The following is a 12,212-nucleotide window of genomic DNA, read 5'->3' on the forward strand; positions in this document are numbered from 1 at the left end:
GATCCTGCCAAACATGTCCCCACCAGGGTCATCTGCATGCAGCTGTGAAGGGACTCAGCTGGGCAGTTTCCAGCCAGCTTTGGAGGATCCCCAGCTGCCGGGCTGTTGCATGGCCTGTCCTTCCCCACAATCTGTGTGGGGCTGTGGTTGGAAACTGAGACTCCTGAGCTCTGCATTCGGATGAGTGTGTGGGTGACCCTGAGGTTTCCTGCCACCCCACCCTGCATTGACTCTGAACATGCAGGTACAGATCTTGCTCTTGCTTCCCACAGCTTTTCTCCTGCCCCACTGGGCTCAGGCTGGTTAGTACAGCTGGGATCAGGGCCACCTGGGGCTTTGGGATGAGTGGGGGAGTCTTAGGGATGGGGACTCAGTGGGTGGTATCTAGGGGCCTGTGACAGTCTGTATCCCTATGTTCACCCCTCTTATGGGACTGTGATAAATTGTGTACAAAGTATGCCTTGTCTGGTATCATTCAAAAATTCATAAATTACTGATCATTATTGTCCTGGTAAAATATATGTGGCATATGAAGTTATAAGATTCTACTGTATGGTGTTACTACAACATGCTACAAGTCTGGGGAGCAGTCACAAACCAGCTCCACAGAGACAAAAGGCTCACTGATGCCTCAGCCAGGTGTCAACAAAATCAAATGTACCATCAGCTCCTTACTTGGCCATTCTTGGGCAGGAAAGAGGGTATGGGCAAAAAATCTACATCTTGACAATGAAACAGCTTGGGGTTCCTTTCCATACAGACTTTATGTCTCCTAAACGTCAGCTGGAGATAATTCTCAAAGAAGAGAAAGAGCTATAAGAAGGTGGAGCAGATGCCCCCAAATGATCTATCCCTTTCCTTCTACCCATGGCACTCACAACACCGAAAGAACAAAGGAAGCAGCATTGGACTGGGGAAGGGATCCTGATTGAAGGCAATTCACTCTGTAAGATTGCAGGAACATGTGGTGAGAGACTTTTCAAATGATACCTCACAAGGCATATTTTGTATGAAATTTATCACCGTCCTGTAAAGGGTTGAAGATAAAGGCACAGACTATCACAGGGGATCGGGGCGTGTTGTCTCACCCGGCACCGTTAGCAATCAGTGTTAGCCACAGCCCATGTAAGGAAGATCTGGGGTAGGGCAAAAAGGAACAGTGACAGCAGGACCGAGGTGCCCTTGAGAGGAAAGACCTCATGTCCCAGCTCCCCATCCCTGAGCCAGCCAGCCCCCCACCCTTGGGCCAGATCGAAGCCTGCCCCCTGCCCCCCAGAGGGGAATGGCTTCCAGCAACTGAGGCACCAAATATTGGGAACACGAGGGCTAGTTGTGCCAGGCTCCAGATGTTGCACCGCTGGTGCCTTGTAGCCTTCTAAAGCATGATCTTTGCCCATCATTGATGGTGACAGGGGCCTGTCAACTAAACCTCAGGCGATCTATTCTTCCCTTGATCTCCCAGTGCTGTCCTCAGGGGTTCGCACTGGCGAACTATGGGATGGGGGGGGGGATTGTCTTAAGGCTGAGACTGTCAGGGGTGCCTGGGAGATGTGGTCACCCCATCCCCATTCATTTGAAAGCAGGGGTCCAGCGCCTAGGGAGGAGATGGGCCACTGCTCTTGTTGGGGGTTGGGGTAAACCTTGTTCCAGGTGGGGCCTCTGCTCTCATAGATTAATGCAAGGAAGCCATTTTAGCCATCTGGGGAACCAACAGCCATAGCTTCCAACACACAGGCATGTGGGAATGCTGGAGAAGATACCAAAGAACGTGGCTCCATTGACTTCCCAGGGCGCGCCTAGCAAAGGCAGGGGCTGGGGCTTTGCTTGGAGGGACAGCTGTTCTCCACATGCGAGAGAGAAGAGGGGTGAGAAGTGGTGAGATGGCCGAGCAGACAGTAACAGAAGTACTGGCAATGTGGCTATAGGAGCTGGACTGTGATGGCTGATACACCAGGGATTGAACTGGGGGGCCTGCCAGAACTAAAAGCATGAACTGCTCTACAGCCCCAAGCCAAGAACAGGTCCCGGTGGGATCCCCTAGAAACCCCCTTTCATTCCCCATTCAACATTGCATTTTGCACGCAGTTGGTGAACCAGTTTTTAATCCATTTCACCTGGATTAAAACAGGTTGATGTTACAGTGTCTCAATGAGAAAGTCATGTGGCACTTCGGCAAATGTCTTCCAGGAGTCCAAATCTATCTCTTCCCTCATCATGGTCGCCTCTATCAACCAGCCTTGTAATGTTGTCAAAGAACGACATCGTCTTCATTTAGCAAGGCCTGTTTTCCATGGAACCATATTGATTTGTATCAATTATATGGCTCTCTCTTAGCATCTCTACTGATGGAGTCCCATCTCTGCAATTCCACTACTTTGCTTGGGATGCTGCTCATGGACTTAGCATGTCTGACAGATGGGGGATAGGATCCACACATCCCCATGCAGACCCACCATAGCCTATCTAGAGCCATTCCCGAACTATTAGAGGTCCCTGCTTGAGCAAAGCAGATGCACAAATATGTTGCTGAATCCATTTAGGTCAATTCAGGATTCATCTTGATCAAACAATTACAGTCTAGATTGATCCACACCCATGTCCATCCATTCTAGATCCATCTAGAAGAACACCATTAGTTTCTAGACCCATTGCCGCATCCTGCCAGTGCTGGACCCACCTGCTATCTGGATCCTGCATGTAGCTATAGTACGGGTCACCAAATGGACTCCAAGGCCATTGAGGGGTTGGCTGGGGAATTCAGGACTGGACCCTGCGGAAGGTGGGATGGATGATGCTAGACCACTGATCCTCCCTTCTCTGTGTATGTGAATCCCCCCAGGGGGACGGCACCTCCACTGACAGGGAGTGAGTGAGGCTGGGGCTCTCAAAGCAGCCTGAGCAGTTGGGTGGCCCAGTTCCCACATGCTCCTGTGGGACCCCTCTGCCAATCCATGCCTCAGACAGGCTGGCCACAGGGCTAAGGCACAGGACTGGGACCCAAGAAATCTGGGACCAGTTCCTAGCTCAGTCCAGGCTCCCTGTGGATTTCATGGGCCAGTCCCCGGGGCTGGGATTTTCATGGAGTGCTGATGGGAACTGAGCACCCAATCCCCTTAAACAGGTTTAGGAACAATCTCCCTGTGCTTCAGTTTCCCCATCTGTGCAATAAGAAGAATGTTTCTGCCTGTGTCTCTTTGAGCTGGACACTCTTTGGGGGCAGGGATTGTGGGTCTGAGCAGCACCCAGCACAATGGAGAGCCCTGATCTCGGTCTACGTGCCACCCCATTGAAAATAACAGTGATGTGTTAAGGTGCAAACTTTGACCAGGGAGCCAGGGGACCTGGGGCCATGGTGGAAGCAGGAGTCGCTGGGTGGGTTCTGACTCTGGGGTACCCAGGGGGTCAGGCTGGGAGGTCACCATGGTCCCTCCAGGACTTGAAATCTGTGGGTCTGGGTATCTCATTGCAGAGAAGCCCAGGGGTGTTTTTTACACTTGTAGTAGGAAGGGGGCAGGGTTAACCACATCCGCAGCCAGGCTGGGTGGGTACCAGAGCAGGGAGGAAACCCCCCACCCTGATATGGGCACAGCTGTGGCTGGAGGCTTCCTCAGTGGGCGTCTCTGCTCCTGGCCCATCTGGGGTGGACGTTTCTGGGCAGGAGTGTACGTGCCTCTGTGGTTCCCAGGCCAGGGCCTCCCAGCCCCCTGCCTGGTCCATATAACCCCCAGGGCTAAGGCAGAGGCTCCGTGCCTGTCCGTGGATGGCTCTGACAATGCAGCTCTTCATGCTGGTCCTGCTTCCCGTGGCCTCTCTCCTGCCCCCTGGGACTCAGGCTGGTGAGTGTGGAGAAGGAAGTGGAGCCTGTGGGGAGTGGGGCCCTCACCTGGCAACAGGAGCTGTGGGCATCAGTGAGGGTCTCCCCCGGATCCTGCTTGGGCCAAGGGGGCTATAGGAAACCTGAAGCCTCTCCTGAGTGTGGCTGGGGCCCCTCAGGCTCTTTTGGGATCCCACTGTCAAGCCAAGCCCCAGACAGGGAGGTTGGTCACAGGCCTAAGGCACAGGGCTGGGACCCAAGAAATCTGGGACCATTTCCCAGATCTTCCCAGGCTTCCTGTGCGGATATTGGGCCAGTCCCTGGAACTGGGATTTTCATGGGATGCTGATGGGAACTGGGCACCCAAAGCACTTAGGAACAGTCTCCCTGGGCCTCAGTTTCCCCATCTGTACAATAAGAAGAATGTTTCTTCCTGTGTCTGTTTGAACTGGACACTCTTTGGGGCAGAGATTGTGGGTCAGTGCAAGGCCTGGCACAATGGGGTCCCTGATCTTGGTCGGGGTCTGTGCTACACCTGGCACATCTCGGTCTAGGTGCCACCCTAATGCAAATACAGTAGAACCTCAGACTTACGATCACCTCGGGAGTGGAGGTTGTTCCTAACTCTGAACAAAACATTCTGGTTCTTTCAAAAGTTTACAACTGAACATGGGCTTAATACAGCTTTGAAACTTTACTATGCAGAGGAAAAATGCTGCTTTTACCCATCTTAATTGAAATGAAACAAGCACAGAGACAGTTTCCTTATCTTGCCAAATCTTTTTTTTAAAACGTTCCCTTTATTTTTGTAGTAGTTTACGTTTAACACAGCACTGTGCTGTACTTGCTTCTTCTTCCTTTTTTTGTCTTTGCTGCTGCCTGATTGCACACATCCAGTTCCAAATGCGGTGTGTGGGTGACAGATCAGTTCCGAACTCTGGTGTTGGTAACTTTGAGGCTCTACTGTAACAGCAATTTGTTGAAAGTGGCATTTTCCAACTCATCCAACCACTTGGGTGGAGACTTGTTTGGAGCGGATCACAAAAGGTTTTTCATTTTTCCACGGGAAAAAACTCAAAACTCTTTCTTTTACAGCGAGCAAAACCTGAAACCTTCCACCTAAAAATTACCAAAACCCAGGGGGAAAGAATCAGATTCACAAGAAAAAATCAGACATGTTCAAGAAGAGAAAAGGCTTTCTGAGAAAAAAATACCCTTAGTAAAAACCACAGTTTTCCACTGGAGTTGGTCAGTCTTGGTTGGTCACTGTGGGTTAATGGAGAAGGAGAAGCATCCACAAGGGACTTGTCTGTGCCCTTCTAGGGGCTGCCTGGCCTAATCTGGGATGACGTTGCCCCCCCAAAGCTGTTAACTCCAGGTAGCGCAATTACGGCCCCCCTCCTGGTGCATTTGGTACCGATTATCCACCCAGGCAGGTCAGAGCTTTTGATTTACCCTCCGGCTCCATGGGGTGTCCAGCTTGGGGGAGCGCTGAGGATGGGGCAGGGTTCCAGGCATAGGGATCCCCAAGGAGAGCATCAGAGGGGATGGGATGAGGTTGTAGAGACTCCCCTTTGGGATGGGGAGCTCAGTCCCAGCCCGGCCCAGGGAGATGATGGGGCTCTTTCTATGAATCTGGTCTCTCCCCAGGTGAGATCATTGGGGGTTGGGAAGCCAAGCTCCACTCCAGACCCTACATGGCCTATCTGGAAATACAACGCAAAGGGGACACCTATATCTGTGGAGGGTTCCTGGTGGCAAAGAACTTCGTGCTGACGGCTGCTCACTGCAAGGGAGAGTAAGCGCCTCTGTGCTGGGGATGTTGGGGCAGGTCGGGCTTTAGCTGGTGATGGGGGAGCTGGGAGCTCTGGTGCTGTCATAGGTTGCAGGGAAGGAGCAGTTACTAGGACAGGCTGGGAGAACAGAGCCCAGGGGTGTGATCTGCTCAGGGGGCATCGGCGTGTCTGTAGGGGCCTCTGCAAACCATGGTCCAGATCCAACACTGGGTCTGTCCCATTGCCCAGATCAAGGAAGGGAGGGGCTCACAGCCCCAGGACATCTCTGCAGGGCTCTGGGCTGGGGGGACCTAGGCATAGACTCCTGTGTGGATCATGCCGGGGAAGGGTCACTGGGCTTGATGGGAGCTGAGACCCAGGGGACGGGAGAACAACGAGGAGTGAAGCAGCTCATGGGAACAGCACAAGGGGCTGGTGGAGACAGAGGCTGGGACCCCCACACCACTGGGCAGGTTTTTATGCTGCAACCAGCAACCCCTAGAGGGGAAGGGCCCCTTGTGCCATTCCGCCCCCCACCACCCAGCCAGCCAATCCCCTGTCCTGGAACCGGATCGGAGCTGGCAAGCTGTACAGAAGCAGAGACTGAGATCTCGGCCGGAGACCCCAGGCTGCCTTGTCTCCTCCATGTCACTGATCATGAGTCAGACCCTCATGTGCGCATCCCCCTCCTCACGTACGCTCCTGCCCTAACGCCCCACATATTGCTCCTTGGTTTTACAGCAAGATCACTGTCAAGCTGGGAGCCCATAACATTAGAGAACGCGAAGAGAGCCAACAAGTGATCCTTGTGGGTCACCAATACCTGCACCTGGATTATGGCAAGGAGCCCCGCAATAATGACATCATGTTGCTGAAGGTACTGCCCCCATCCCATTACCTCTCCCCTGTGACCTCAGACTGCTTCAGGTACCACCCCCATCCCATCACCCCGCCTCCAGTGACCCCATGGTCATGGGTTTTTGTTGGGGACGGGGGGGTGTCCTTGAGTGCGACCCTCATGTTGATCTTCATCGGTCTTGTCTCTCAGCTGGCAAAGAGAGCGAAGCTGAATAGATGGGTGAAAACCATCAACCTGCCCCACACCAAGAAGAAAGTAAAGCCAGGGAGGAAATGCAGCGTCGCTGGTTGGGGCAGAACTGTAGCATGGAATAATTTAACCATGGCCACCACACTCCAGGAGGTGGATGTGGAGGTGCTGGAGGATGACGAGTGTATGTATCGTCACTATAACGCCTCCACAATGATGTGTGCGGGGGACCCAGAGAAGGGCAAAGACTCAGCAAAGGTAAATCTGTTCCTGGCTCCAAACTCCCTTGATAAGTCGTTATTATTAATGAGGCTGTTGGTGTTGCAGTCGGGCCTACGAGGGGCTATTGGGGATCAGGCCCCGCTGCGCTAGGTGCTCTAGAAGTGAATGGGAAACTAACTGGTCTTCTCTCGGAGGGAGGCAGAGACCAGCTGGATAGGGGAAAGGGTGGGGCGATGAGACCAGCTGGGCCGTGGGGGGGGGCAAGTAGAGACTGGGGGGACATCAGGGTGGACACTGAGACCAGCTGCATGGGGGGGGGGGGGGGTGTCACTGAGCTGTGCATCAGTGGGAAATGACTCTCTGAACTGTTCTCCATCTGTGGCTTGTTTCATTTCACAGGGCGACTCTGGGGGCCCCCTGGTGTGTGGGAAAACAGCCCACGGCATCGTCTCCTGGGGGCCCTACAGACCTCCCGGGGTGTACACAAGACTCTCCACCTTCATCCCCTGGATACAGGAGACAATGAGGAGACTGCAGCCCTGAGCCACGCCAGGAATCGCTGCACAGGCTGGAGCTGCGCCGCTTCTGTCCTTTGGAGAGGCCCAGATGTAGGGGCTGCTTCGCAGAGGGGCTGAGCCCACCCAGGCTGAGCCCCCACCCCAACCCCAGCCATCGCGCAATTCAGGCTGTGCCCAACCCATGAGCATCAAGGCAGGGAGTCCAGAGGAGTTAGGAGTCAGGTTCAAGGCCAGCGTCCGTCGGCTCCCTTGGAAATCCTGCCTCCTTGCTAGGGAAACAGCTGCTTTATTTCCCCCGGGGTGACGGACATGAGCCAAATCTTGGGGAAGACCCGACAGTTTGTAGCTCTCCCCTCCTGTCAGCCTCTTGAGTGACTGTTTGTTGTTATCTGACCTGCAAAGTCGTGTTAAAACTGCAGTTTGCCCTGTCCTCACTGGGCCTTTCCCACGAGTTAATTCCCCCCCGGGGGGGGGGAGGGGGGAGGAGGAGGCACCACCCATTCCAAACACACCTGTCCCCATGGTCGTCAAGGTCAGTGGGAAGGGAACTCAGCGAAGGCTACTGACCGCCTCCTTCCCACCTCCCCTGCCCTGCCCTGCTGCTCGGCCTGCAGCATTTCGCTCGCTGCTTCGTAGCCAGCAATGAATAAAAATGAAGTTACAAACAAAAGTGATTCAGTGACTGAGCAACGGACTCGAGCCATGAAATCCAGAGCAGCTGCTGCATCTGCCAGGGCCAGAATGGAATTAGCCCCTACGGGGGAAGCCTGGGCTTGTGTTAATGCAGGAGGCTGGGAACCAGGACATCTGAATTCAGTGATTTCATGCAGAATGAGGATCTGGTGGGTGCCAGTGGGGAATTAAACCCCTCAGGGCTGGAGAGGTCCCCACTGGCTGGGACAGAGGTGCAGAGGGAACTACAAGGAGAAAAGAAGCCTGAGCAATCAACTATCCATACTCCAGAGATTCAACTTCCAGGACAAAAGTGGGAGAGGTTTGAAACAGTTCTAGCCACAAAAAATCGATCTATGTGTTCCCATCCCCTTCCATCCATCCCCATCCATCGATCTATCCCATCTATCCCCATCTATCGATCTATCCTATTCCCATCCATCTATCCTCATCTATTCACTCCCATCCATCTTTCTATCCCCATCCATTAATCTATCCATCCCCATCTATCTATCTATCTAGCTATCTCTCTATTCTATCCAATCTAGCTATCTGTCTGTCTATCTATCCATCCATCCATCCATCCACCCACATACATATCTGTCTGTCTGTCTCTCTCCACACCCCCATTTACCTATCCCAATTCACACACGCCTCTCTCTATTGATATCTCTATAGTTCCCCTCCCCCCACCGTGTAATGTAAGAACCAGGTTTAACCTCTTTCATCTCTAAGGGGTGTGGGGACTGGATGGCTCAGGGGGTGAGGAATGGGATACGGGGCCTTTCCCCTCTAGGGGGTGCCAGCTCTCATCCAGCTCCAGACAGGGGGACTGGCTGGCTATGGGGGGTTGAGAATCAGACACATTATTCCTCCCTCCCATCAAGAGGTCTGTGGGAAATGATGCTATCACAGATGGGGTGGGGCAGGGAGGGAGGCTGATCTCTCTGACCCTCATCCCTCCCCCCGGCTCACATCTACACTCAGGGCAGGGAACAGTTGAGAAGGATTCATGGCTTCATAGATTCCCAGGTGAGAAGGGACCATTGTGATCATCTAGTCTGAGCTCCTGTAGAGCACAGGCCACAGACCTGCCTCACAATAATCGTAGAGCAGAGCTGTTCGACAAACATCCAGCAGCAGCCGGTATGGCTGTCCCTGGGGACTGGGGTCAGCCACACTGGCTGCTGCAGAAGTCATGGAGTTGGCGGAAAGTCATGGAATCTGTGACTTCCATGACCTCCGGGACAGAAATGGAGACCTAACAATAACCCCCAGATCCTTTTTAGCAGTACTACCACCTAGAGAGTTATTCCCCAGTTTGTAGCTGTGCATTTGATTTTTCCTTCCTAAGTGAAGTACTTTGCACTTGTCTTCACTGAATTTCATCTTGGTGATTCCAGACCAATTCTTTAATTTGTCAATTTCATTTTGAAATCAAATGCTGTCCTCCAAAAGGTTTGCAGACCCACCCAGCTTCGTATCATCTGCAAATTTGATAAGTATATTCTCCGCTCCTTTATCCGAGTCATTATTGAAAAGATTGCACAGTACCAGACCCAGGACTGACCCCTGTGGGATCCCACTAGAAACACCCTCCCACTACAGTACACCATTGAGAACTACTCGTTGAGTACGGTCTTTCAACCTGTTCTCCCCCAACCTGATAGTAATTTCATCTAGAGCACATTTCCCTACTTTGATTATGTAACCCTTCTGCCAGTTGGAGTTGGTAGTAACAAGGGCTCTGTTCAATATCTAGGAGTTCCTTATCAAAAATAAAACACAATATTGGCTCGAGCCCCCACCCAGGTACCTACGAGAATTACACACCACCCCCTGGGCGGCTCTCAGAGGCAATACTTCCCCACTCGGAAGCACAGAGTCTGAGTGTAGAAAAGAAACTTTTAATAAAAGCGTGGAAGTGACCCGGCACTAACTTGGGGAAATGCCACAAGCAGGATTCATAAACATAAAACAATGAGCAAAAGCCCCACCCCAGAGTATGTTGGGCAGTGTCCTTTCACCTCAGGTTCTTAAGTCCAGAAACCAAAAGTCCCTTTAACGTGCCCCTCATGATTTCACTGCATCCCACTCAAAGTTGTTCTCCTTGGTCAGTGCAGACCCAGAGTTCAGAGGTGCATCTGCAAAGGTCACCTCCCACCTTGGCGGGAGGGGGGCAAGACATTGCATTTTGCGCTCAGTTGGCAAAGCAGTTTTTAACCTATTTCACATGGGCCATGCAACCTGGACTGTGGGACCGCTGAGCCCTTTGTCCCACCAACCTGGGCTGCCTCTCACACTGTGATGCTGATGTCAAGCCTCTGGCAGGCACTGCACTGCACAGCACTGCACAGCCATCCACAGGCATGAACAAACCCAACTGAGTTACATGAATGCTTTTACCAGCCACTCATGAACCATAAATAGAGAGGCTCCAGCCAATTCCTCCAGCTCCCCAGCCCTGGATCCTCTTGCACTGGTCAGAAACCTGGCCAATGTAAGTTCATTACCCAGTTTGCCACTTTTTCAAATGAAAGTGGACAAGCACCAGACTTTGTAACCATAGCAGATTTCCCAAGCACTTTAGACATACTCACTGCTGAGGATAAAACATTAAAATAAGTTTATTAACTACAGAAAGATGGATTTTAAGTGATTATAAGTACCAAGTGCAGAGATCAAAGTTGGTTCCTTAAGAAATAAAAATAAATTTACAGTCTGAGTTCTACAAACTAAACAGGATTTGAATCAAGGAGAGTCTCACCCTGACAGATGGTACAAACAGGTCACACATCCTCAATACTCAGACTGGGACTCTTTTCCAGCCTAGGACCACCCATCCCCAGTTCAAAGCCTTTGTTTTCCAGACTTTCTTAAGGTGTTCAGATTGGGGCCTAGAGGCCAAGTCATGATGTCACTTCCCCTCTTTTATCCTTTATTTCCAGCTTGCTGGAAAGATCTTTGCTGTGATGTGGGTTAGTCGGCCCCCATGGTGTACTTGCCTTCTCCTAGAAGCCTCTGGGATAGTGGATTGTGTGTTGATGAGCCATTAATACCATCTGGCTATTGATGGCTACTCCTTTGTTAAAACAACAAGGAGTCCTTGTGGCACCTTAGAGACTATCAAATTTATTTGGGCATAAGCCTTTGTGGGCTAAAACCCACTTCATCAGATGCATGGAGTGAAAAATACAGTAAGCAAAATATATATTATAGCACACGAAAAGATTTGAGTTGCCTTACCAAGTGCGCGGTCAGTGCTAATGAGGCCAACTCAGTTAAGGTGGAAGTGGCCTATTCTTAACAGTTAACAAGAAGGAGTGAATACCGAGGGAGGGAAAATTACTTTTGTAGTGCTAATGAGGCCAATGCAATCAAGGTAGACGTCGCCCATTTCCAACAGTTGACAGGAAGGTGTGAGTATCAGCAGAGGGAAAATGACTTTTTGTAGTGACCCAGCCACTCCCAGTCTTTATTCAGGCCTAATTTGATGGTGTCCAGTTTGCAAATTAATTCCAGTTCTGCAGTTTCTCATTGGAGTCTGTTTTTGAATTTTTTTTTTTAAGAATTACCACTCTTTTGTTGTAACTGAAAAGGCTGGTTGTGGGTGCTCCCAAGCTCACAAGGTATTTCAGTAACACATACAGCAACACTTCATAACTTCACATATAATGCTAGCACATATGTGACAAAGTGGATTTTTCCTCCTTATTATGTTGTACGTGAGCCTACATGAGTCTTACTGTTTCACATGAACACTGTGAGTGCCTCAGTTTCCCTGTGTATTGCACCAATGCCTAGGTGGTGGGAATAAGGGTCTGTGATTTTGCTGAGACATTCGGGGGCAGGTGAGGTGGCTCCACCTCCCTGCACCTAAGCAATGGACGGTGCCCTTTGTAACCTGAGACCCAGGAGGGGGATGTGACCAAGTGACACTTTGCCTGGGAAGTGAGGCAAAGACCAGGAGAAGAGGCAATGGGTGTGTTGGCGGTCGGGTTGCTGGAAGCTGGGCAGTCTCTTGTTTCAGACTCGGCGGAGGGAGTCCAGGGTATCCGGCCTGGGATCCCCCCAAGATAGCATGGCAGAGTTGAGGCCAGAACAGACCAGATCATTCAGTCTGAAAATCTGTAGATCATAGGCCACCAATCCTACCCAGCATC

The 12,212-nt window shown here is 51.5% G+C and overlaps 1 protein-coding gene across 1 annotated transcript; it reads left to right on the plus strand.

Moving 5' to 3' along the window:
* The first annotated feature begins 3,760 nt into the window (after positions 1 to 3,760).
* Positions 3,761 to 7,402, plus strand: LOC112123007 (mast cell protease 1A-like). Its single transcript, XM_029913973.1, has 5 exons — positions 3,761 to 3,836; positions 5,465 to 5,612; positions 6,331 to 6,466; positions 6,638 to 6,895; positions 7,259 to 7,402. Exons 1-5 carry the CDS (start codon positions 3,761 to 3,763, stop codon positions 7,400 to 7,402), a joined length of 762 nt encoding a protein of 253 aa, XP_029769833.1.
* The last annotated feature ends 4,810 nt before the right edge of the window (positions 7,403 to 12,212 follow it).

The sequence above is a fragment of the Terrapene carolina genome, unplaced genomic scaffold (genome assembly GCF_002925995.2).
Source record: "Terrapene carolina triunguis isolate 2854851 unplaced genomic scaffold, T_m_triunguis-2.0 Scaffold21820, whole genome shotgun sequence".
Lineage (NCBI taxonomy): Eukaryota > Metazoa > Chordata > Testudines > Emydidae > Terrapene > Terrapene triunguis.